The 23,739-nt window shown below is 34.1% G+C and overlaps 1 protein-coding gene across 1 annotated transcript in view; it reads right to left on the bottom strand.

Annotated features, from left to right (window-relative positions):
• The window catches only part of LOC143250034 (uncharacterized), a 40,324-nt gene extending 27,091 nt beyond the window's left edge, over positions 1–13,233 (bottom strand). The window contains exon 1 of the mRNA XM_076500671.1: positions 13,171–13,233. Coding sequence (XP_076356786.1) covers positions 13,171–13,233 — 63 coding nt within the window. The remainder of the gene's footprint in view (positions 1–13,170) is intronic.
• Between the last annotated feature and the right edge of the window lie 10,506 nt (positions 13,234–23,739).

Raw genomic sequence — 23,739 nt, 5'->3', positions numbered from 1 at the left:
AACTTTTACAGTTTAAGCGATATTTTTGTTGTTGCTGTACATATAACTTTACATATCTTTAGTAATATTTTTGTTGTTGCTGTACATATAACTTTACATATCTTTAGTAATATTTTTGTTGTTGCTGTACATATAACTTCACACAGTTTAAGTAATATTTTTGTTGTTGCTGTACATATAATCCCTTTCACACAGTTTAAGTAATATTTTTGTTGTTGCTGTACATATAACTTCACACAGTTTAAGTAATATTTTTGTTGTTGCTGTACATATAACTTTATACAGTTTAAGTGATATTTTTGTTGTTGCTGTACATATAACTTTACATATCTTTAGTAATATTTTTGTTGTTGCTGTACATATAATCCTTTACACAGTTTAAGTAATATTTTTTTATATTGTTGTACCTATAACTTCACACAGTTTAAGTAATATTTTTGTGTTGTTGTACATATAACTTCACACAGTTTAAGTAATATTTTGTTGTTGCTGTACATATAACTTCACACAGTTTAAGTAATATATTTGTTGTTGCTGTACAAATAACTTCACACAGTTTAAGTAATATTTTGTTGTTGCTGTACATATACATCTTTACTGTACATATAACTTTACACAGTTTAATAATATTTTGTGTTGCTGTACCTATAACTTCAATACAGTTTAAGTAATATTTTGTTGTTGCTGTACATATAACTTTACATATCTTTAGTAATATTTTTTGTTGTTGCTGTACATGTAACTTTTTACAGTTTAAGTAATATTTTGTGTTGTTACAAATCTATAACTTCACACAGTTTAAGTAATATTTTTGGTGTTGTTGCTTTACATATAACTTCACACAGTTTAGGTAATATTTTTGTTGTTGCTGTACATATAATCCTTACACAGTTTAAGTAATATTTTGTGTTGCTGCACATATAACTTCACACAGTTTAAGTAATATTTTTTTGTTGCTTTACATATAACTTCACACAGTTTAAGTAATATTTTTGTTGTTGTTTTTGTACATATAACTTTACACAGTTTAAGTAATATTTTTGTTGTTGTACCTATAACTTCACACAGTTTAAGTTATATTTTTGTGTTGCTGTACATATAACTTCACACTGTTTAAGTAATATTTTTGTTGTTGCTGTACATATAACTTTACACAGTTTAAGTAATATTTTTGTGTTGCTGCACATATAACTTCACACAGTTTAAGTAATATTTTTGTTGTTGCTGTACATATAACTTCACAGTTTAAGTAATATTTTTGTGTTGCTGTACATATAACTTCACACAGTTTAAAGTAATATTTTTGTGTTGTTGTACATATAACTTTACACAGTTTAAGTAATATTTTTTTGTTGTTGCTGTACATATAACTTCACACAGTTTAAGTAATATTTTGTGTTGCTGTACATATAACTTCACACAGTTTAAGCGATATTTTTGTTGTTGCTGTACATATAACTTCACACAGTTTTAGTAATATTTTTGTTGTTGCTGTACATATAACTTTATACAGTTTAAGCGATATTTTTGTTGTTGCTGTACATATAACTTTATACAGTTTAAGCGATATTTTGTTGTTGCTGTACATATAACTTTATACAGTTTAAGTAATATTTTGTTGTTGCTGTACATATAACTTCATACAGTTTAAGTAATATTTTTGTTGTTGCTGTACATATAACTTTATACATTTTAAGCGATATTTTGTTGTTGCTGTTGTACATATAACTTCACAGTTTAAGTAATATTTTTTGTTGTTGCTGTACATATAACTTCACACAGTTTAAGCTGATATTTTTGTTGTTGCTGTACATATAACTTTACACAATTTAAATATGTAAACATTTAGCGTATAGTAGAATCAGATTTGTTCCACTATAGCGGTCCAATATACTAAACCGATTAGAATAACGATTTTATATGAGACTATGGACTTATTTAAGTTAGTACTGTCATGTTAAGGATACTTCCTTATAAGACTATAAGCACTATTAGAACATCAAAATTAGGTTTGCAAAGCACTAAAGTAGTCAAGAACTAATTATTATTAATTAATAACAATTAAATATTGATTTAAATAGAAACACGAGACAGGGACTTTCTAATGTTGAGTTGTTTGTTTCAAGTTAAGCACAAAGATACGCAATGGGTAATCTGTGCTATGCTCACCGTGGGTATCAAAACACGGTTTCTTGTGTTATAAGTGCGCAGAGATGTTTCTGTGTCGCTGGGAGGGTCGATATAGGATAACATTAACTGAAACGTAAAACTGATGGAGAACTTAATCATGGAGGGAACATATGTTAAGTACCATTCTGTATTTACTCTTCATGTATATTTGTCCCTCCTTTGTTTTGAACTTAGTTTTATTACTTGCACGCCCCTGAAGTCATGGAAAGTTAAGAACTTTAAGTAGCTTTGTTACGATATTTGAATGACTTGGACAACAAATCACTTGCTTTTCTTTGTTTAAAGTAAATAGGTTAGAAATTAATAATTAGAATTTGTCATGTGCGAGTTGTCGCGCGAAAGGCCTTTAGCAGCGAGTGAACTATTCCAATTAAAATAGAATTCCTACGACCATTGCCATAAGACATGGACGATACTGATAATGCAATGAGTGAATGCAGAGCAATGAAAAACAATCAATGAGTGCGACTGCGTTAACTTGCTTAATAAATCCTATATTTCACTGGAAAACACAAAACTTTAGGATTATTTCTGGAATATAAATGTAGTTTCGTTGCAGAAGTAACAAAAACAAATGCCCTTGTGCTATTGAAATGGAAGTGACTGATGCTTCGATACAGCCGTTTTTACATCTGAAAGGGGAATACAATAATTACATTTATATACATCTACGTGTTAGGTTGTCCAGAAATAAATGTCGGAATTCTCACAATGACGTTTAGAAGCTGAATATTGAGTAACTTATGGTTGGTTTAATCCAACGTTTGTCACTTACAAGATGTTTTAATTGTCTGTTGTTTCAACTCTACTCGGAGTAAGTTTGAATATTGAGTAACTTATCGTTGGTTTAATCCAACGTTTGTCACTTACTAGATGTTTTAATTGTCTGTTGTTTCAACTCTACTCAGAGTAAGTTTTACATCCCCAAAGACAGCATGACAAAAAGGACTTTCACCTGAATTTCTTCTATGGCTTCAAACTTGGAAGAAAAGCTACCGAAACTACACGAAACATCAATCGGGTATTCGGATATGGATCCGTTACTGAACGTACAGCTCAGCATTGATTCCAAAGATTTTGATGTGAAGATGAAAGTCTTGGAAGATCACGAAGGTCTTGGAAAGAAGGCATCCTTAGATGAAAACACATAAAGGGAAGTAGTTAAGACATACCCTCGTACAACAGTGCACGAGCTTGCAGAAAAGATAGGCACAAGCAAATCAAGAATTGCCAATTACCTGAGCGTAAAGATTAAAAAGTTGGATAAGTGGGTTCAGCATGATCTGACTGAAGATCAACAAAATTGGTGTCATAAGACCTGTCAAGGATGATGCTTCAAAAATTGAACGAATTGGGAATCGAGGTTCTGTCTCATCCATCTTCTTCCACGAACCTTTCTCCTACAGATTTTCATTTTTTCAAGCACTTTGACAACTTTTTTACAATAAACGCTTTCAAAACCAGGCAGCTGCAGAAGAGGCTTTCAGAAAGTTTATTGACCATAGAAACTCTGAATTCTACAGTAGGGGAATAAATAACATCGTTACACGTTGGCAAAAATGTTTTGAAGCAAATGGTGCATACTTTGATTAAATCGTGTTTTCCAACACTAGCTTACAAATTTCGCAGTTCAAAAACGACATTTATTTATAATATTTATCCATCGAGTTAATATTCTATCCATCTATCCATTTCCAGATGATATATATTTTGAACCTAGATCTGTTAGGAATGTATAAACAGTTTATCCTTTTTCTTGTTTGTTTCTTTATGGAAAACCTACTAAGATTATCTGACACCTTCCCTACCTTTAAACTGTCGATTACAGAAACGATAATAGTTGGTAACACCCAGCAGCAACTCTTGATCTGCTAATGGCCAGGTGGTTAAGGTACTTGACTCGTAATCTGAGGGTCGCAGGTTCAAATTCTTATCACACCAAACATACTCGCCTTTACATGCTAGCGCAGATAGCTCTCGAGAAGCTTTGCGCGAGATTTAAAACAAAACCAAACCTAATGATAAAGGGGCCTGTCAGTAGTGTTAGATTTTGTTTTTAAATCACTCAAACAATTTTTTTAATTTCTGAAGTTCAATAATACTCACTCGATGAGAACATTGTAAGTATCCATAAATATTTGTGTTTGTAGGTTATTGTGCTTCAGATAGCCAATCATCAGTGATTGTGCTCTATTTACAGTGTGGAATCGAAACTCCAACTTAAGGGTCGTAAGTTTCTACATTTACCGCTGGCTTCCAGAATCTTGTCAGTCAGTAATTATCAGTCCTGAGGTTATGACTTTAATCTTTCACCTCCTTCATTCTTTTACAATTCGAAATTTGTAACCTAAACTGTTACGTATAAGCACGTGGTTTAAAACGGTGAGATCAGAGACACCTAGGATTCAGGAATAGCCTTCCATAATGTTGAGTTGATACCGTAGTTAACAAGATGCACCCGTCTGATTCTTTGAATGAAAAACTGGACTTATTGTCACATTTCTAACGTCCCTACAGTTGAAAGTATTTTTTGAACGAACAGCTCGGATTTGATGCTACTTTTATAGCGCCACCACAGTAGAAAGTGTGAAGCGAGTTGAACAGTAGTTGTAGCTTCGAACCCGAGCGATTCGAGTCAACACGCTATAATCTCTAGCTAAATCCGGTCATTATAATTTGAAACTGGTAATTTTTTTAACAAACTACAAATATAGTTAATATGGCTGCTAGAAAATTTGTCCATCAAATTACTTCACGTATTCAGCATTTGTTAAAAATCAGAAGTTCTGAGATATTTACCTTAACATGATATTTTTACAACAAAGTATCTTAATCTAATAGTCTACATAGACGATACTTCGATAACACTATGTAACACACATTTTGTTCCTAGATAGTATGTGTTATTAATTAATTAATTATGTTGTAAAAATACACAAAATGGTCATTATTCCCTTCAAACTTTGCTTTTGTGACCTGGATAATGAAATTTAGAAATTAATCTATTTTCTCTGTAAAAAGGGACAAATTGGCTCATTTTCATTTACATAAGATCTGAATAAAACAACATATGAATCAAGATTTACATATGTTTATACTAAAGATATACACAAATGTTTAGACGTTTTTTGAGATTTGCGACTGTAATGTAAATCACTTTCACGTATCAGCCCCCAAATATATATATTCTCCCATCATGTTTTCGTTATACGCTCCCAGGTCACAAAAGCAAAGTTTGAAGAGAAAAATAGGTCTTTTCAATTTACTTGAGGCATAAGCAACTAGGAAATAACACTTTCTGTCCAGGAACAAGAGACAGTAAACATTTTGTTACATAGTGTAATAAATAACACTTTCTGTCCAGGAACAAGAGACAGTAAACATTTTGTTACATAGTGTAATAAACAACACTTTCTGTCCAGGAACAAGAGACAGTAAACATTTTGTTACATAGTGTAATAAACAACACTTTCTGTCCAGGAACAAGAGACAGTAAACATTTTGTTACATTGTGTTATGGTTCAAGACGCTCTTTGCTTTTATTTTAGGGATGAACTCCCCATTTTTATGTCTACAATTCTATATGATTTTAAAGTAATTTAGGCTCATTAACTATTAATAGGCTGTTTTAGGATAAAGTAATTTTTCGTATTCTGTATCGGGACGTAGATTCATGTGGACTTACAAATTTTATTTCATATATCTATTTTGAATTTGACGCCAAGTTATACGAAGACAATCTGAGCTAGCAGTTCCTAATTTACTAGTGGTAGACTAGAGAGAAGGAAGCTAGATATTCACCACCTACCGTCATCTCTTGGGCTACTTCTTCAAAAACGAGTAGTGAGATTGATCTTTATATCATAACGCTCTCACAGTGTGTGGTGAAGTTGATTCTACTGCACGCCCTCGTATTTCGAGTCCATCGCGTGAACCACCAGGCCGTGCTATGCCTTCGTAATTAGATAATTTATAATTCACGATTGTCTAATGGCACATTAACGAGTAACCCTAAAGACTGATTGATACAGGTATTTATACAGCTTTGGTTTACAGAGAAAACATGCCAGTTACAGACACTGAAGCTTGATGATGTAAACATTTGAATTACAGAATTTTGCGCACAAAACTGTTACCGTGTTTCTCCGAAAATAACACAGGGCTTATATTAATTTTCACCCAAAATATGACACTAGGGCTTATTTTCGGGGGATGTCTTATTTTGATATATTAAAAAAATGAAGTTACAAAGTAAAACTATTAAACTAACCATTTAAAATAAACTATTATTAAACTATTAAACTAACTGATTAATACTTAAACAAACTAATTAACTAACTATTAAACTAACTGATTAATACTTAAACAAACTAATTAACTAACTATTAAACTAATTAATAAATTATTTTTTTATTTCTTTCCTCTTCCTGCCACTCTTAACTAGGGTTTATTTTAAGGGTAGGGCTTATATTAAAACTATCCCCAAAAAATCACACTAGGTCTTATTTTATGGGTAGGTCTTATTATCGGAGAAACACGGTATCTCAAAACGGCTGGTATGGGTATTAAAACTTTAATTGAAATAAAGTGCAGAACAACGTTTCGAACTCAGGTCAGCCTCAAGTGGGTTTCTTGTCATCACGAATTTCTCGCACAGCTTTGCGTATACTGTCGTATTATAAAGAATAATGGCATTTGACAGTCACTTTTAAAACAAATCCTCGACCCCAAAGTACGATTAGAGTTTCTGAAGCAATGGGTTGTGAGCAGAGACTATTATGGTTTACATCCTAGGCAGGTTAACCACACGTTACGATCGGTCCACACAGAAGGTGTGTAAATAACTCACAAAACACATTTTGTCGTAATTAAGAAAAGAACAAAGAGATAAAAACGCCTTAAAGGAGCAGTTTCAAAGAAAGGTAAAAAGTTGTTACGTTTACAATTTTATTGCCATGGCAACTGGTGTTTGTAATAAAGTTTTATAATAAGAAGAAACAAGAAAAAAGGTGATTGAGAAAACTATATGTACAAAATCGCATATATATTTCTATTAATGATATAGTATGCAGTTATTTAAGTAAGGACAAATATTTTAGTGTCAATGAATTTTATTTCAAAACTTTGATAGTTTTTTTTTTACTTTAGCTTAATTAAGGGACTTTATATTCATCTTACTGAAGTGAAATATTTCAATATGAATTAGTTACCTTTTGATATGATTTAAAGATAAAACCTGAACTACAGTAAACAAAAACGTCTTAAGTCTTCCTTCTGTCAGTGTTACTCCTTAAAGGATCAGCTGAAAGTTCAAGGATTTATTAAGGTAGAATTAGTTATTCGATTCTTGCAATGTACACGGCAAAAAGTTCCCTGCCGGTACAGCGATAAGTCTACAGATTTACAACGCTAAAATTAGGAGTTCGATTCCCCTCGGTAGACTCAGCAGATATCCCGATGTGGCTTTGCTATACAAAAAAGCGCACAAACGCAATCGGCAAAAGCAACTCGTTGTGTAAATTTGCAGGTAACAAGAGAAAAACTGCTGGGCGGTTTAAATGAAATATGAAAAACGGATCTGAAAGGAGAATCGAAATAAGTGTTTGATTTAATTAATATTCTAATTTAAAGTGCTCATTAAACATTTTTCACTGATCTCAAAGACAGAAAACAAGTTGGTATAATGAAAAGACAGTTTAAACGACACAAAATTCCTTAAGTAATTTATAAAGATTGTAATTAACCATGCACAATAATTTGTTGGTAAAACAAAAGAAAGGCTTACGAATTATTATGAATTTAATATCATACATTCAGACAAAAATACTCTCTATCGTGCTGTAGTTTTGGTCCTAGAAGCGTGCGTGCGTTTTCTGCCTGTTGTGATGGCAGTCTGATCACAATGAAACACTTTTGGTGTCAGTGGTGTGTAATTTTCTATTATTATATTGGATGGAAAGGCCTTGGCAAATGTCATTAGAAGAACGCATTCACGCAATGTTCCTGTCTCGTGTTCGCGTGTTTCTCAGATAATTGCCTCTACGTGCCTAAAATCATTACTATATAAAATAAGGTTCTCTTTACTGTAGTTGCAAAGAGGACACACTGGTAGGTGCTTAACGAATATCGAATAGTTATTGGTAAAAAATATTTCTTTGTACTTGCCTTTTATTTTTCTCTACTTGGAGCACATTTTTTAAGTTTCTGTTTTGTTTTTTGTCGCTTACAGTCATATTCCTGAGAGACTCATCATAATTAATTTTACCCAAGTGCACTAATGCTTCGAGGCACTCCCCACCTCTACCTCCTCCCTAATAGTACAGTCTGCGAAACTTACAAATCTAGGATCCGGGTTTCGATAACTGTGGTGGGCAGAGCACAGAAAGCTCATTGTGTAAGCTATGTGTTTAACTTCAAACAAACAATTGAAACAAATGAAATAGCACAAACCATCTTGGGCAGAGCACAGAAAGCCCATTGTGTAGCTATGTGTTTAACTTCAAACAAACAATTGAAACAAATGAAATAGCACAAGCCGTGGTGGGCAGCGCACAGAAAGCCCATTGTGTAGCTATGTATTTAACTTCAAACAAACAATTGAAACAAATGAAATAGCACAAACCATCTTGGGCAGAGCACAGAAAGCCCATTGTGTAGCTATGTATTTAACTGCAAACAAACAATTGAAACAAGTGAAATAGCACAAGCCGTGGTGGGCAGCGCACAGAAAGCCCATTGTGTAGCTATGTATTTAACTGCAAACAAACAATTGAAACAAATGAAGCAGTTTCATAGAAGTTAAGCTGTTTGTATTTCCCACTGATTTTATCTGATTGTATTTCTCACTGATTTTATCTGATTGTATTTCCCATCAGATGTTTTCATTTCACCCCCTACAGTTTTTAGATTTTACGAACTACATTGCGAATTTTAAAACAAACATGAAATTTTCTTTCCATTTATTTATTCTGTTATGTTAGTCGAAAAATCGGGTTTCGATACCATTGACGGGCTGGGCACAGACAGTCCACTGTGAAGCTTTGTGCTTATAGGTAGAAACAAAACAGTGTGATTTTTTCCTTTGTTACTATTAGGTTTTCTTACTGTTTAACAATTATATTTTGTCAATTTCTTCCACAGTTTTTATTCTCTCCTTTAGATTCTTATCATATTTGTCCATCTTTGATTTGTTCACGTGTTTTCCGTCTGTAATTTTAAAAATATCATATCTTCACCGTGTGCGACGCCTTTGTCTAAATGTTCTTTACTTTCAAAGCTCATTACCTCTATAGCTAATATAGCTTCTGATTATTTTGAGAAGTAAACTAGCAAAGATGCCAATTTCATACCGAGACTTTAAACGTTTAACCAAACTTCCCGGTTTCGGTTTCTTGTTAAATTGGAAAACGAAATAAAATTTTCTAACATATACATAGGTATTATAATTGACTGTGAAACCAGATCTCTGCAATCCGAAACCCGAGACATACTTATTTATAAAATCAACCAAAAACTAGAAGACATATTTTTCCGGTAAGTTTGAGCCAGGCTCTAAACCTGATGGAACCATTTTTATATCAGATTACAAAATGTACCCCCGTGACTGCTCCTAAACGGAAAGTAAACTGAACAAAATTATTGTAACATCGATGTATAAGATACACTCCCCTGACTGGTTCTAACCAGGATGTGAACTGGATAGATTGTTATTACACAAATATACCCCCATCAGTAATATTAACTAAAGTGTAAACTTGACACTGAGTTACAGCTTTAACGAATGCTGGCCTTGTAAACATCTTTATAATTTGTGCTACTTTGAACGTAGATTATTTATTGACGTTAAAACGTATAATGGAATGAAATTTGCAAGTGTTTTTTTTATTTTCAAAATATGGAAACTATTTGTTAAGTTAATCATAATAATAATAAAAAATAAGTGATAATTAATTATTTTAAAATTAACATTAGTTCACAGACGCTTTAAAATATTTCACAAAACGAAATTGCAAAGTGTAAAATCGAAGTGATTCATTATTAAATCGCACAGTTCAATTGGTTAAAAAACAGTTTCGCGATCGACTGTGTATCTTATGGAAATTTCATACGTTTTTTTTACTTTAGAAGTAAACCACATTGGGCTATACGCTATGTTCATCACGTGAAATCGAACTCCATATCTTAGCTTTGCAAGTCTGAAGAATTTGTGCTATCCCACAGGGTGACACTTTAGGGAAAAAAAGTGGAAAAAAACGATTGTGTAGTTATAAAACTGACCAAAAGGATTGTGCAAGCGAAAACAAAATAATTTGTTAGAGCTTGGCAAAGTCTTTGTTTAATAAATCAATTGGTGATACAAGTTCAGGTTATGGAAACAAAATCTATATTTCTTCTTCCACGAACTGTCTAGGAAGCTTTACTATTGTTTCAATGATCATATGTGAAAACGAATTCATCCGCCTTGCAATGAAACAAACTGTGATACAAAATGTTATCACAGCATGTTTAGGCCTAACATGGCCACGTGATTAGGGCGCTCGACTCGTAATCTGAGGTTCCCGAGTTCGAAGCCCCGTCACACCAAACATGCTCGCCCTTTCAGCCGTGGGGGCGTTTCAACATGACGATCAATCTCATTATGCGTTGGTGAAAGAGTAGGTGGTGGGTGGTGATGACTAGCTGTCTTCCCTCTAGTCTTACACTGCTAAATTAGGGACGGCTACCGCAGATAGCCCTCGTGTAGCTTTGAGCGAAATTCAAAAATACAACCCACCAACCACAGAACGTTTCAATAATATTTCACAATTTCACGATTTATTTTTGCTTGATTAACGATAATACTTAAGCACTTTAGATGTCAAATACTTACCTGATATCTGGTTTCCACCCATTTAGTTAGTTTTCGAACAACATATGAATATGGTATTTATTCTGAGTTTCTTTTGTGAGGAATCCATACTTTACGTGCACAAAAATATAATAGAAAATTCTGGTAAACTTTTTACTTCGTGGAGTAAACGAATTAAAACTAGAATATTACTAATTCATATCTTTCTGGAAACTTTATTTTAGCGTTTCTAGAATTTTCGTGTAATTATATAGAAGCTATCAGCGAGTTGCCATTTCTGACTTTGAAATTCCTGCTTCTCAAAAATATCCACCACTATCTGTTTCTTCGGCTAAACTTATCAAATCGTGAAATTTGACTGTCGTTGTATTTTTATAACATGTAAAATCAGTCTCTGTCGTTGTGTTTTATAACACATAAAATCAGTCTCTATCGTTGTGTTTTTATAACATGTAAAATCAGTCTCTGTCGTTGCGTTTTTATAATATGTAAAACCAGTCTCTGTCGTTGTGTTTTTATAACATGTAAAATCAGTCTCTGTCGTTGTGTTTTATAACATGTAAAATCAGTCTCTGTTGTTGTGTTTTTATAGCATGTAAAATCAGTCTCTATCGTTGTGTTTTATAACATGTAAAATCAGTCTCTGTCGTTGTGTTTTATAACATGTAAAATCAGTCTTTATCCTTGTGTTTTTATAACATGTAAAATCAGTCTCTATCGTTGTGTTTTATAACATGTAAAATCAGTCTCTATCCTTGTGTTTTTATAACATGTAAAATAGTCTCTATCGTTGTGTTTTATAACATGTAAAATCAGTCTCTATCCTTGTGTTTTTATAGCATGTAAAATCAGTCTCTATCGTTGTGTTTTATAACATGTAAAATCAGTCTCTGTCGTTGTGTTTTATAACATGTAAAATCAGTCTTTATCCTTGTGTTTTTATAACATGTAAAATCAGTCTCTATCGTTGTGTTTTATAACATGTAAAATCAGTCTCTATCCTTGTGTTTTTATAACATGTAAAATCAGTCTCTGTCGTTGTGTTTTTATAACATGTAAAATCAGTCTCTGTCGTTGTGTTTTTATAACATGTAAAATCAGTCTCTATCGTTGTGTTTGTATAGCATGTAAAATCAGTCTCTATCGTTGTGTTTTATAACATATAAATCAGTCTCTGTCGTTATGTTTTTATAACATGTAAAATCAGTCTCTATCGTTGTGCTTTATAACATGTAAAATCAGTCTCTGTCGTTGTGTTTTATAACATGTAAAATCAGTCTCTATCCTTGTGTTTCTATAACATGTAAAATCAGTCTCTAGTCGATAGGTATAAAAAACGTTTCTCGTGTGAGTTGCTCTCTCTAAGTATTTTTCTGACACTAATTTTATCTCAGAAGTAGGTTCCTACCTGCCAGTTTTCTGTTATCAAGATACGTTTATGAAAAGATAAGCTGATATAAGGATACTAAATGAACCAAAGAGATCAAGAATACGGTTCGTTAAAACATTAGAAATATATTATTTACTTACAGTATCCGAAATCAGCTAGTAATCCCAAACGATGGACATGGTTGGAAACAAGAAAGAAAAGAACAAAAATGTAATACAGCACTATAGAGCTGCCATCTAGTGACACAAATCTGACGTTAATTATTTTGATCATATCTCAAGCCCTAAGAAGAGAGAAAAAAAAAAAAAGACAATTTCTATAATCCCGCATAAACCGACACTTATTTTGTTAGTTCTTCATATAGAATGTTCATGTACACATAAATAAACAGAAGAATCTTCTGTTTGACAGGTGTCGTATAGTCTACACATGTTTTATCTATTTATATTATGTACGCTGAACCAGAGCGAACCCACGTCAATAAATACGCTGAGAATACCAATTACTTTGTATATCACTCGATATTTCATTTTAAGACATTTGATGCCACGCTTGCAATAATAACAGTGGTTGAACCTTTGAACATGTGTGCTGTTAGATGGATTCTATAATTATGTAAATACAGCTCGGGTAGGAAGAAAGATTAGTTGTAGCTCTCTCTTCCCTGATTCAGGGAATTCGTTGTGATCAAACCAGTGATCTGAAACTGATTATTTCTTAACTCTGATTAGTCATCACTTACCGCACACGATGAACTTAAGGACTTCTCACTTCTTACCACTTGCTCTTTCAACTGCATGGTCATGTGAACGAATTGGTAGTTAAGGCCCGGTATGGCCAGGTGGTTAAGGCACTCGACTCCTAATTCAAAGGTCGTGGGTTCGAATCCCCGTCACACCAAACATGCCCCATTTCAGCCGTGGAACCGTTACAATGTTACGGTCAATCCCACTATTCGTTTGTAAAAAAGTAGCCCAAGAGTTGGCGGTGGGTGGTGATGACCAGCTGCCTTCCTTCTAGTCTTAGGGACAGTTAGCGCAGGTAGCTCTCGTGTGTCTTTGCGACAAATTCAAAGCACATCAAACCCTGATAGTTTACCCTCTACGTAATCACCTACTGTTCTGTGTCTCGGTTATTTGTTTGTGTGATAATTTCACGACACTTCTCGTTATGATCGCTTCCAAATATGGAAAAAAGAAATAAATTGTTGTAAGGAACCATACAAGCCAACATGTTTCATGTTTCATGTTTCGAAACAAATACATCCATCTATTAATAGCTTAACGTTTCTGATATGATCTGCTTTTCTCTATGATACAAGTATAAGTGGATTGTGGATTCGAGAATTGTTCATTGTTCGTATCGTTTTGGTTTTAACTTTTGAGCTGAAGGCCTAGCTAGGGTCATTGTTGATACTACTTTATTTTGGTTTTAACTTTTGAGCTGAAGGCCTAGCTAGGGTCATTGTTGATACTACTTTATTTTGGTTTTAACTTTTGAGCTGAAGGCCTAGCTAGGGTCATTGTTGATACTACTTTATTTTGGTTTTAACTTTTGAGCTGAAGGCCTAGCTAGGGTCATTGTTGATACTACTTTATTTTGGTTTTAACTTTTGAGCTGAAGGCCTAGCTAGGGTCATTGTTGATACTACTTTATTTTGGTTTTAACTTTTGAGCTGAAGGCCTAGCTAGGGTCATTGTTGATACTACTTTATTTTGGTTTTAACTTTTGAGCTGAAGGCCTAGCTAGGGTCATTGTTGATACTACTTTATTTTGGTTTTAACTTTTGAGCTGAAGGCCTAGCTAGGGTCATTGTTGATACTACTTTATTTTGGTTTTAACTTTTGAGCTGAAGGCCTAGCTAGGGTCATTGTTGATACTACTTTATTTGTTAGACAAACGTCTAACTTTTTAACGCCAAATATTTGAGAACACGAACGACAAATGTAACTGGTGTAATCTTTGTTTGTTTTTGAATTTCGCGCAAAGCTACTCGAGGGCTATCTGAGCTAGCTGTTCCAGTGTAAGACTAGAGGGAAGGCAACTAGTCATCACCACCCACCGCCAACTTTTGGGCTACTCTTTTATCAACGAATAGTGGGATTGACCATCACATTATAACGCCCTTAAGGCTGAAAGGGCGAGCATGTTTGGTGCGACCGGGATTCGAACACGCGACCCTCGGATTACGAGTCGAACGACTTAACACACTTGGCCATGCCGGGCCTTGTAGTGTAGTCTTAGTGGATGATTAAGTGTTCAGATCTCTTTAATGTGATAGAGAAAGTAAAAGAAGTGTGGCTGAGCTGACTCGTACAGAAATTTCAAAGAAACTCACACGTGGTTCTTATGTGCGATTAGGAAATTCTTTTCAAGCTTAAACTTTTTATGCGGGAACAGAGTGTAAGACTAGAGGGACGGCAGCTAGTCATCACCACCCACCGCCAACTCTTGGGCTACTCTTTTACCAACGTATAGTGGGATTGACCGTTACATTATAACGCCCCCACGGCTGAAAGGGCGAGCATGTTTGGTGCGACGGAGATTCGAACCTGCGACTCTCGGATTAATTCAACATACACTTTGTATTTATATATACACACATGTGTATAAATACATAGATATTATAACCATAATACACATCAGAATACAGCGAATTTAGTGTGACTTGAAAAACGTGTAGGCGAATATAGATCATTATATAGATATATCATATACGAACGAATATAACAAGAAAATCTAAGTTCGTATGTGAAAAATGACAGCTCCAATAACAAATACAAACACAACAATTAAAAGTTATGTCGGTTGTCAGGAAGATAAGTGAACAATCCTGGGGTTTTGATACACAACGAAAGAAAAAAGAAAAAAATATATTATATGAAAATTAAAAATATCTAGACGATAAATCAAACTTACTGAGAAATGAGATAAGAAGTTAAACAACAGAATTATAAATGCACCAGTGCCTTCATACGTGCTATTTTTAATGAAGATTTTTACTACGGGGAAAAGTCGATAAACGTGATAAGAACTGGTGTTCAAACCGAGCCACTGATTCATTAGTACATACATTTGACTTATATGAATTACATTGAAATCAGTTAATTCTTTTAAAAACAATGCACAGAACAGCTGTCATTGGAAACTTTAGCATTCCTGGCGATTATTAGTATCATACAATTCTGTAATATAGAACAGAAATTAGAACAGAAACATGAACTGTTTTGTGTGTCAAAAATGAAACGAAATCCACGACAAGGTGCTCAACTCTGTCACGAAGACGTTCATAATGTCCCTGTACTTGTCATGGTTCTGTCACGAAGACGTTCACAATGTCCCTATACTTGTCATGGTTCTGTCACGAAGACGTTCACAATGTCCCTATACTTGTCATGGTTCTGTCACGAAGACGTTCATAATGTCACTGTACTTGTCATGGTTCTGTCACGAAGACGTTCATAATGTCCCTATACTTTCCATGGTCATCACAGTATGGAAGATGGACACGTGTTTTGGTAAATACCTATTTTCAGTCCAGAGAAATTTTCCCTTCAGGATAATAATTGTTTTTATGCATCTGTTTTCCTGTTTAAACTGTTTAATTACAGACTGTTCTGGTTATTAATCTAACGATGCTTACATCATTAAGGAATTATTAACATTTCAAAATCAAATATAAACAACTACTTTTATCTTCTGCCATATTTGTGTGTGTGTGTGTGTTTTTCGTATAGCAAAGCCATAAAGGGCTATCTGCTCAGCCCACCGAGGGGAATCGAACCCCTGATTTTAGCGTTGTAAATCCGGAGACATACCGCTGTACTAGCGGGGGGCTCTGCCGTATTTACTCTAACAATCTGTCGGAAACAAAACTAATACAGATTAGAACCCAATCAGAGACAACATGGTTTGCAAGAAATCAAACCTAATGTTACTTTGTAAAAACACCTTGTAAAATGAATACGAGAAATTTGTAAAAACGACACTTAAAAATGACATATATATATATATACATATATAAGTACAATTATAAAGCGATGTCGGACTCGAATTTCTAATTTAATTTCTTGTTTTAAACTCGTGCAAAAAACAACAAAAGAATTAATATGTGTCAATCTGATGATAACATGTTGTAGCTTACAAACATTTGCATAGTTGTTTTGTGGAATACTACTGCTCGACAAAAAATCTTTCGTTCATTGTCGGTTTTACGTTTTCATAAGTGAAATTACGATACCACTCGACTCAAACTGAAAAGTGTCAGATTGCGAAATTAGCTGAACGACGTTGAGAGTAAAACGAAATAGATTAGTAAAGACATTTCTTATTTGTTAAAAGCTGTAATATTGTAATATACCTTGTTTGTTTGTTTTTTCAGTTGGCTTACTAAGACGTATCAGCAAAGTAACTTGAAACTTTCGAAAACGTTTCAGTGCAGTTAAAAATTAAAAGGCGAACTAAGCGTAGCACATTAGAACTTCATGATACGTCAAGAAAGAGTTCGATATATCACAAAAGTACATTAAGTCTCATATACCGGGCAGAATATTTTGAGCTGCTAGTTAATAACATGTGGTTAGAGTAGCTTCTTGTGTCTTAATAACGTGTATTCACTTTTGCTCCTAGTTTTAATCAAGTAACTGGTATTCTAAGAGTCACACGAACGTTTTCATTATTCGTTGTAATGCCGTTACGACACAGTTCTTTCACACTGTGTAAATGCAATAAGATTACATTCATTACAGTTTAATATTATATAGTGTCCTCACTGAACAGTTCGAACTTTAATTTTTCTTTATAAGGCATAATTTGATCAGGTGAAAAATTTTAAAAAACGACCACGTGATAGAGTCTTCTACTAATATGATATTTACGACATTAATTTTTAATAGTAATATATCTGGTGTACAATTTGTTTTATTCAAATGGAACAAAGTTACTTCACGCCTATGTGTTGGTGTGAACCTGTCATAAATATGCTAATTTCATACATTGTTATGTCAATCCATAAGCCTAACGTAACTTAGTGAATAGATTCGTTTCAAACATACCAGCTGTAAACCACGAGTTTTCCTGTGAACCTTTTGGTCTCAAACGTGTTCTGGTTTAAACTTTTATATTGTCTTATAAGTCTGAAGATTAAGTATATAGTGTAAACCTCAAAGTCATCCAGTGAGTTGAATCTTTTAAAACACGAGCTCAACATAAAACCATTTCAGTCATAAAACTAGCATGCACTTTCTTTTGGTTAAAGTAATTAAATACCAGAGTGTAGATGTGAGGATTCCTGGTTAGCCTCCCGTCACCACCCCATCCTTCGTTAAAAAATGTGGTTGGCACTTTGGGCCCATGGAAGTGTTATCCGTGAGAGAGTTAAAGTACACCTGATTAGAATATCAGCTTAAGATCCGGCTGTATATCCTTCTCGCCTCTAATCTATCACTTAAGAACAAGAGACAGGCAGGGTAGATAGCTCTCGTGCAGTTTGAAACGAATCTTTGACAAATAACCAATGGCTGAATAACAAACAAAGTTGTGTTTTTTATAAAAGTCGTATAAAAACATTACAATCCAAGACAGTTAATACCTCATTTTGTTTACACTATAATAAACAGTTAAGGTGTTGAAAATGTAGACACGATCATGTCAGACTTTGGAAGTATTAACTCTGGATTAAAGTGTTGAAAATGTAGACATGATCATGTCAGACTTTGGAAGTATTAACTCTGGATTAAAGTGTTGAAAATGTAGACATGATCATGTCAGACATTGGAAGTATTAACTCTGGATTAAGGTGTTGAAAATGTAGACATGATCATGACAGACTTTGGAAGTATTAACTCTGAATTAAGGTGTTGAAAATGAAGACACGATCATGTCAGACTTTGGAAGTATTAACTCTGGATTAAAGTGTTGAAAATGTAGACACGATCATGTCAGACTTTGGAAGTATTAACTCTGGATTAAAGTGTTGAAAATGTAGACATGATCATGTCAGACTTTGGAAGTATTAACTCTGGATTAAAGTGTTGAAAATGTAGACATGATCATGTCAAACTTTGGAAGTATTAACTCTGGATTAAGGTGTTGAAAATGAAGACACGATCATGTCAGACTTTGGAAGTATTAACTCTGAATTATGGTGTTGAAAATGTAGACACGATCATGTCAGACTTTGGAAGTATTAACTCTGGATTAAGGTGTTGAAAATGTAGAGACGATCATGTCAGACTTTGGAAGTATTAACTCTGGATTAAGGTGTTGAAAATGAAGACACGATCATGTCAGACTTTGGAAGTATTAACTCTGGATTAAAGTGTTGAAAATGTAGACATGATCATGTCAGACTTTGGAAGTATTAACTCTGGATTAAGGTGTTGAAAATGAAGACACGATCATGTCAGACTTTGGAAGTATTAACTCTAAATTATGGTGTTGAAAATGTAGACACGATCATGTCAGACTTTGGAAGTATTAACTCTGAAGTTAATAAATTTGTCCGCTTTTATATTCCCTTCACTTTTTTCGATTTTGTACAAAATTTATAGCACATTGTATATTTATAGCACATTTTAGGTTTACTTCTCCTATGTTTACAGCACATTTTAGGGTTACTGGTCCTATGTTTACAACATAGTCTGTGGTTAGCAGTATCATATTTACAACATACTCGTAATTTAGGGTTACTGCTGCTAATTTTACAATACAGTTTAGGGTTGCTGGTCCTATGCTTACAACATAGTTTAAGGTTACTGGTCCTATGTATACAACACAGTTTAGGGTTACTAGTCCTATGCTTACAACATAGTTTGTGGTTACTGGTATTATATTTACAACACAGTTTAGGGTTACTGGTCCTATGCTTACAATATAGTTTAAGGTTACTGGTCCTATGTTTACAACATAGTTTAGGGTTACTGGTCCTATGTTTACAACACAGTTTTCTACTTCCGCACAACCTAAAAATGGGAGAAGTCTGGCACTAGTGAACAGACATATATATGATCGTGTCGTATTACAACACATCGCGTGGCACTAGTGAACAGACATATATATGATCGTGTCGTATTACAACACATCGCGTGGCACTAGTGAACAGACATATATATGATCGTGTCGTATTAAAACACATCGCGTGGCACTAGTGAACAGACATATATATGATCCTGTCGTATTACAACACATCGCGTGTTCGTCTCTCAAAAAAATTTACATGATTTCATGCAGACTAGAAACATTTTAAACTTTTTGTGCACAACCAATCGCGTGAAAGAGCTGTTTGACCTTATGGATTTTTATGCTTATTTTATATGTTCCCTTATAATACAGTTTTTGATCAAGACAGAGTTACAGTAAATGATATTCAATATTAATCAATAGAGTTTAATATTCGTTACAGCTTCAGACAACCTGACATAAAAGAGTTGTTTGTTTGTTCATTTTGTGAATTTCGCACAAAGCTACTCGAGGGCTATCTGTGCTAGCCGTCCCTAATTTAGCAGTGTAAGACTAGAGGGAAGGCAGCTAGTCATCACCACCCACCGCCAACTTTTGGGCTATTTTTTTACTAACGAATAATGGGATTGACCGTCACATTATAACGCCCCCATGGCTGAAAGGGCGAAAATGTTTGGTGCAACGGGGAATCGAACACGCGACCCTCGGATTACGGAATGCCGCAACACGCCTGGCCTAGCCGGGCCAAACTTACATGTGGAGGTGTCGGGGATATTAGAGTTGAACGAGGTAAGAACTCAGTTTCATATTCGTTACGGATTTTCAGAGCCTGAGAAAAAAATAGCGACGTCATACAAAGCTCAGTTTAAGATTTATTACGGTATTACAGTAACTGGCAAACACATAATTATATTATCTAAGAGTTCAGGTGGATATTTGTTATGTTTTACAATGTATAAAAAGGACACATGTAAGACTTAAAAAAGTTTGGCATTCATTAACTTTTTACATTTTTTATAAATATATCGTGTGAAAAAATTCAAATTAATATTTGTCACAGTCTTTCAAAGTCTGGTAAAGAGAATTGCCCTATTAGAGAACAAATATCTTCTAAGGTGATCTTCACGTTAACCTAAGATGGTTGAAACATTGTTATCTACTTTATTTTAATAAAAGGTTTAATACTCATTTTTACTTAAACTGGGTTTCTTGTCGTCACGAAGAATTTCAGTAGATAAGAACTCAGTTTCATTGTACAGTGTGTCGTAAGGAGAAATTTACACTAGATAAGAACTCAGTTTCATTGTACAGTGTCTCGTAAGGAGAAATTTACACTAGATAAGAACTCAGTTTCATTGTACAGTGTCTCGTAAGGAGAAATTTACACTAGATAAGAACTCAGTTTCATTGTACAGTGTCTCGTAAGGAGAAATTTACACTAGATAAGAACTCAGTTTCATTGTACAGTGTCTCGTAAGGAGAAATTTCCACTAGATAAGAACTCAGTTTCATTGTACAGTGTCTCGTAAGGAGAAATTTACACTAGATAAAAACTCAGTTTCATTGTACAGTGTTTCGTAAGGAGAAATTTACACTAGATAAAAACTCAGTTTCATTGTACAGTGTCTCGTAAGGAGAAATTTACACTAGATAAGAACTCAGTTTCATTGTACAGTGTCTTGTAAGGAGAAATTTCCACTAGATAAGAACTCAGTTTCATTGTACAGTGTCTCGTAAGGAGAAATTTACACTAGATAAGAACTCAGTTTCATTGTACAGTGTCTCGTAAGGAGAAATTTACACTAGATAAGAACTCAGTTTCATTGTACAGTGTCTCGTAAGGAGAAATTTACACTAGATAAGAACTCAGTTTCATTGTACAGTGTCTCGTAAGGAGAAATTTACACTAGATGAGAACTCAGTTTCATTGTACAGTGTCTCGTGAGGAGAAATTTACACTAGATAAGAACTCAGTTTCATTTTACAGTGTCTCGTAAGGAGAAATTTCCACTAGATAAGAACTCAGTTTCATTGTACAGTGTCTCGTAAGGAGAAATTTACACTAGATAAGAACTCAGTTTCATTGTACAGTGTCTCGTAAGGAGAAATTTACACTAGATAATAACTCAGTTTCATTGTACAGTGTTTCGTAAGGAGAAATTTACACTAGATAAGAACTCAGTTTCATTGTACAGTGTCTCGTAAGGAGAAATTTACACTAGATAAGAACTCAGTTTCATTGTACAGTGTCTCGTAAGGAGAAATTTACACTAGATAAGAACTCAGTTTCATTGTACAGTGTCTCGTAAGGAGAAATTTACACTAGATAAGAACTCAGTTTCATTGTACAGTGTCTCGTAAGGAGAAATTTACACTAGATAAGAACTCAGTTTCATTGTACAGTGTCTCGTGAGGAGAAATTTCCACTAGATAAGAACTCAGTTTCATTGTACAGTGTCTCGTGAGGAGAAATTTACACTAGATAAGAACTCAGTTTCATTGTACAGTGTCTCGTAAGGAGAAATTTACACTAGATAAGAACTCAGTTTCATTGTACAGTGTCTCGTAAGGAGAAATTTACACTAGATAAGAACTCAGTTTCATTGTACAGTGTCTCGTAAGGAGAAATTTACACTAGATAAGAACTCAGTTTCATTGTACAGTGTCTCGTAAGGAGAAATTTACACTAGATAAGAACTCAGTTTCATTGTACAGTGTCTCGTAAGGAGAAATTTCCACTAGATAAGAACTCAGTTTCATTGTACAGTGTCTCGTAAGGAGAAATTTACACTAGATAAGAACTCAGTTTCATTGTACAGTGTCTCGTAAGGAGAAATTTCCACTAGATAAGAACTCAGTTTCATTGTACAGTGTCTCGTAAGGAGAAATTTCCACTAGATAAGAACTCAGTTTCATTGTACAGTGTCTCGTAAGGAGAAATTTCCACTAGATAAGAACTCAGTTTCATTGTACAGTGTCTCGTAAGGAGAAATTTACACTAGATAAGAACTCAGTTTCATTGTACAGTGTCTCGTAAGGAGAAATTTCCACTAGATAAGAACTCAGTTTCATTGTACAGTGTCTCGTGGGAGAAATTTCCACTAGATAAGAACTCAGTTTCATTGTACAGTGTCTCGTAAGGAGAAATTTACACTAGATAAGAACTCAGTTTCATTGTACAGTGTTTCGTGAGGAGAAATTTACACTAGATAAGAACTCAGTTTCATTGTACAGTGTCTCGTGAGGAGAAATTTACACTAGATAAGAACTCAGTTTCATTGTACAGTGTCTCGTGAGGAGAAATTTACACTAGATAAGAACTCAGTTTCATTGTACAGTGTCTCGTAAGGAGAAATTTACACTAGATAAGAACTCAGTTTCATTGTACAGTGTCTCGTAAGGAGAAATTTCCACTAGATAAGAACTCAGTTTCATTGTACAGTGTCTCGTAAGGAGAAATTTACACTAGATAAGAACTCAGTTTCATTGTACAGTGTCTCGTAAGGAGAAATTTACACTAGATAAGAACTCAGTTTCATTGTACAGTGTCTCGTAAGGAGAAATTTCCACTAGATAAGAACTCAGTTTCATTGTACAGTGTCTCGTAAGGAGAGATTTACACTAGATAAGAACTCAGTTTCATTGTACAGCGTGTCGTAAGGAGAAATTTACAATAGATAAGAACTCAGTTTCATTGTACAGTGTCTCGTAAGGAGAAATTTACACTAGATAAGAACTCAGTTTCATTGTACAGTGTCTCGTAAGGAGAAATTTACACTAGATAAGAACTCAGTTTCATTGTACAGTGTCTCGTAAGGAGAAATTTACACTAGATAAGAACTCAGTTTCATTGTACAGTGTCTCGTAAGGAGAAATTTACACTAGATAAGAACTCAGTTTCATTGTACAGTGTCTCGTAAGGAGAAATTTACACTAGATAAGAACTCAGTTTCATTGTACAGTGTCTCGTAAGGAGAAATTTACACTAGATAAGAACTCGGTTTCATTGTACAGTGTCTCGTAAGGAGAAATTTACACTAGATAAGAACTCAGTTTCATTTTCACTACATAAATATAGTCTGTGATAAAGAAAAAATAAAAGTAGAGAAGAAATGGATGAAAACATTGTTTACTATTCATTGAAAGCCTCACAATATGTGACTATGACAGTTTTACTATGTAATTAAGGTATATTTATTCACTGTGACAAGAAACCCGCTTGAAGTAAAAATGAACTGCAAAGATGTCTGGTACAGGTATTAAAAACTTTAGTTAAAATAAACTACAAGACACACGTTTCGACCTTATTAGGTCATCTTCAGGTTAACAAAGGCAGTTTCAAACTTAGTGG

This window comes from Tachypleus tridentatus, chromosome 4, assembly GCF_004210375.1.
Source record: "Tachypleus tridentatus isolate NWPU-2018 chromosome 4, ASM421037v1, whole genome shotgun sequence".
NCBI lineage: Eukaryota > Metazoa > Arthropoda > Merostomata > Xiphosura > Limulidae > Tachypleus > Tachypleus tridentatus.
This window is presented reverse-complemented; position numbering and strand designations above follow the sequence as displayed.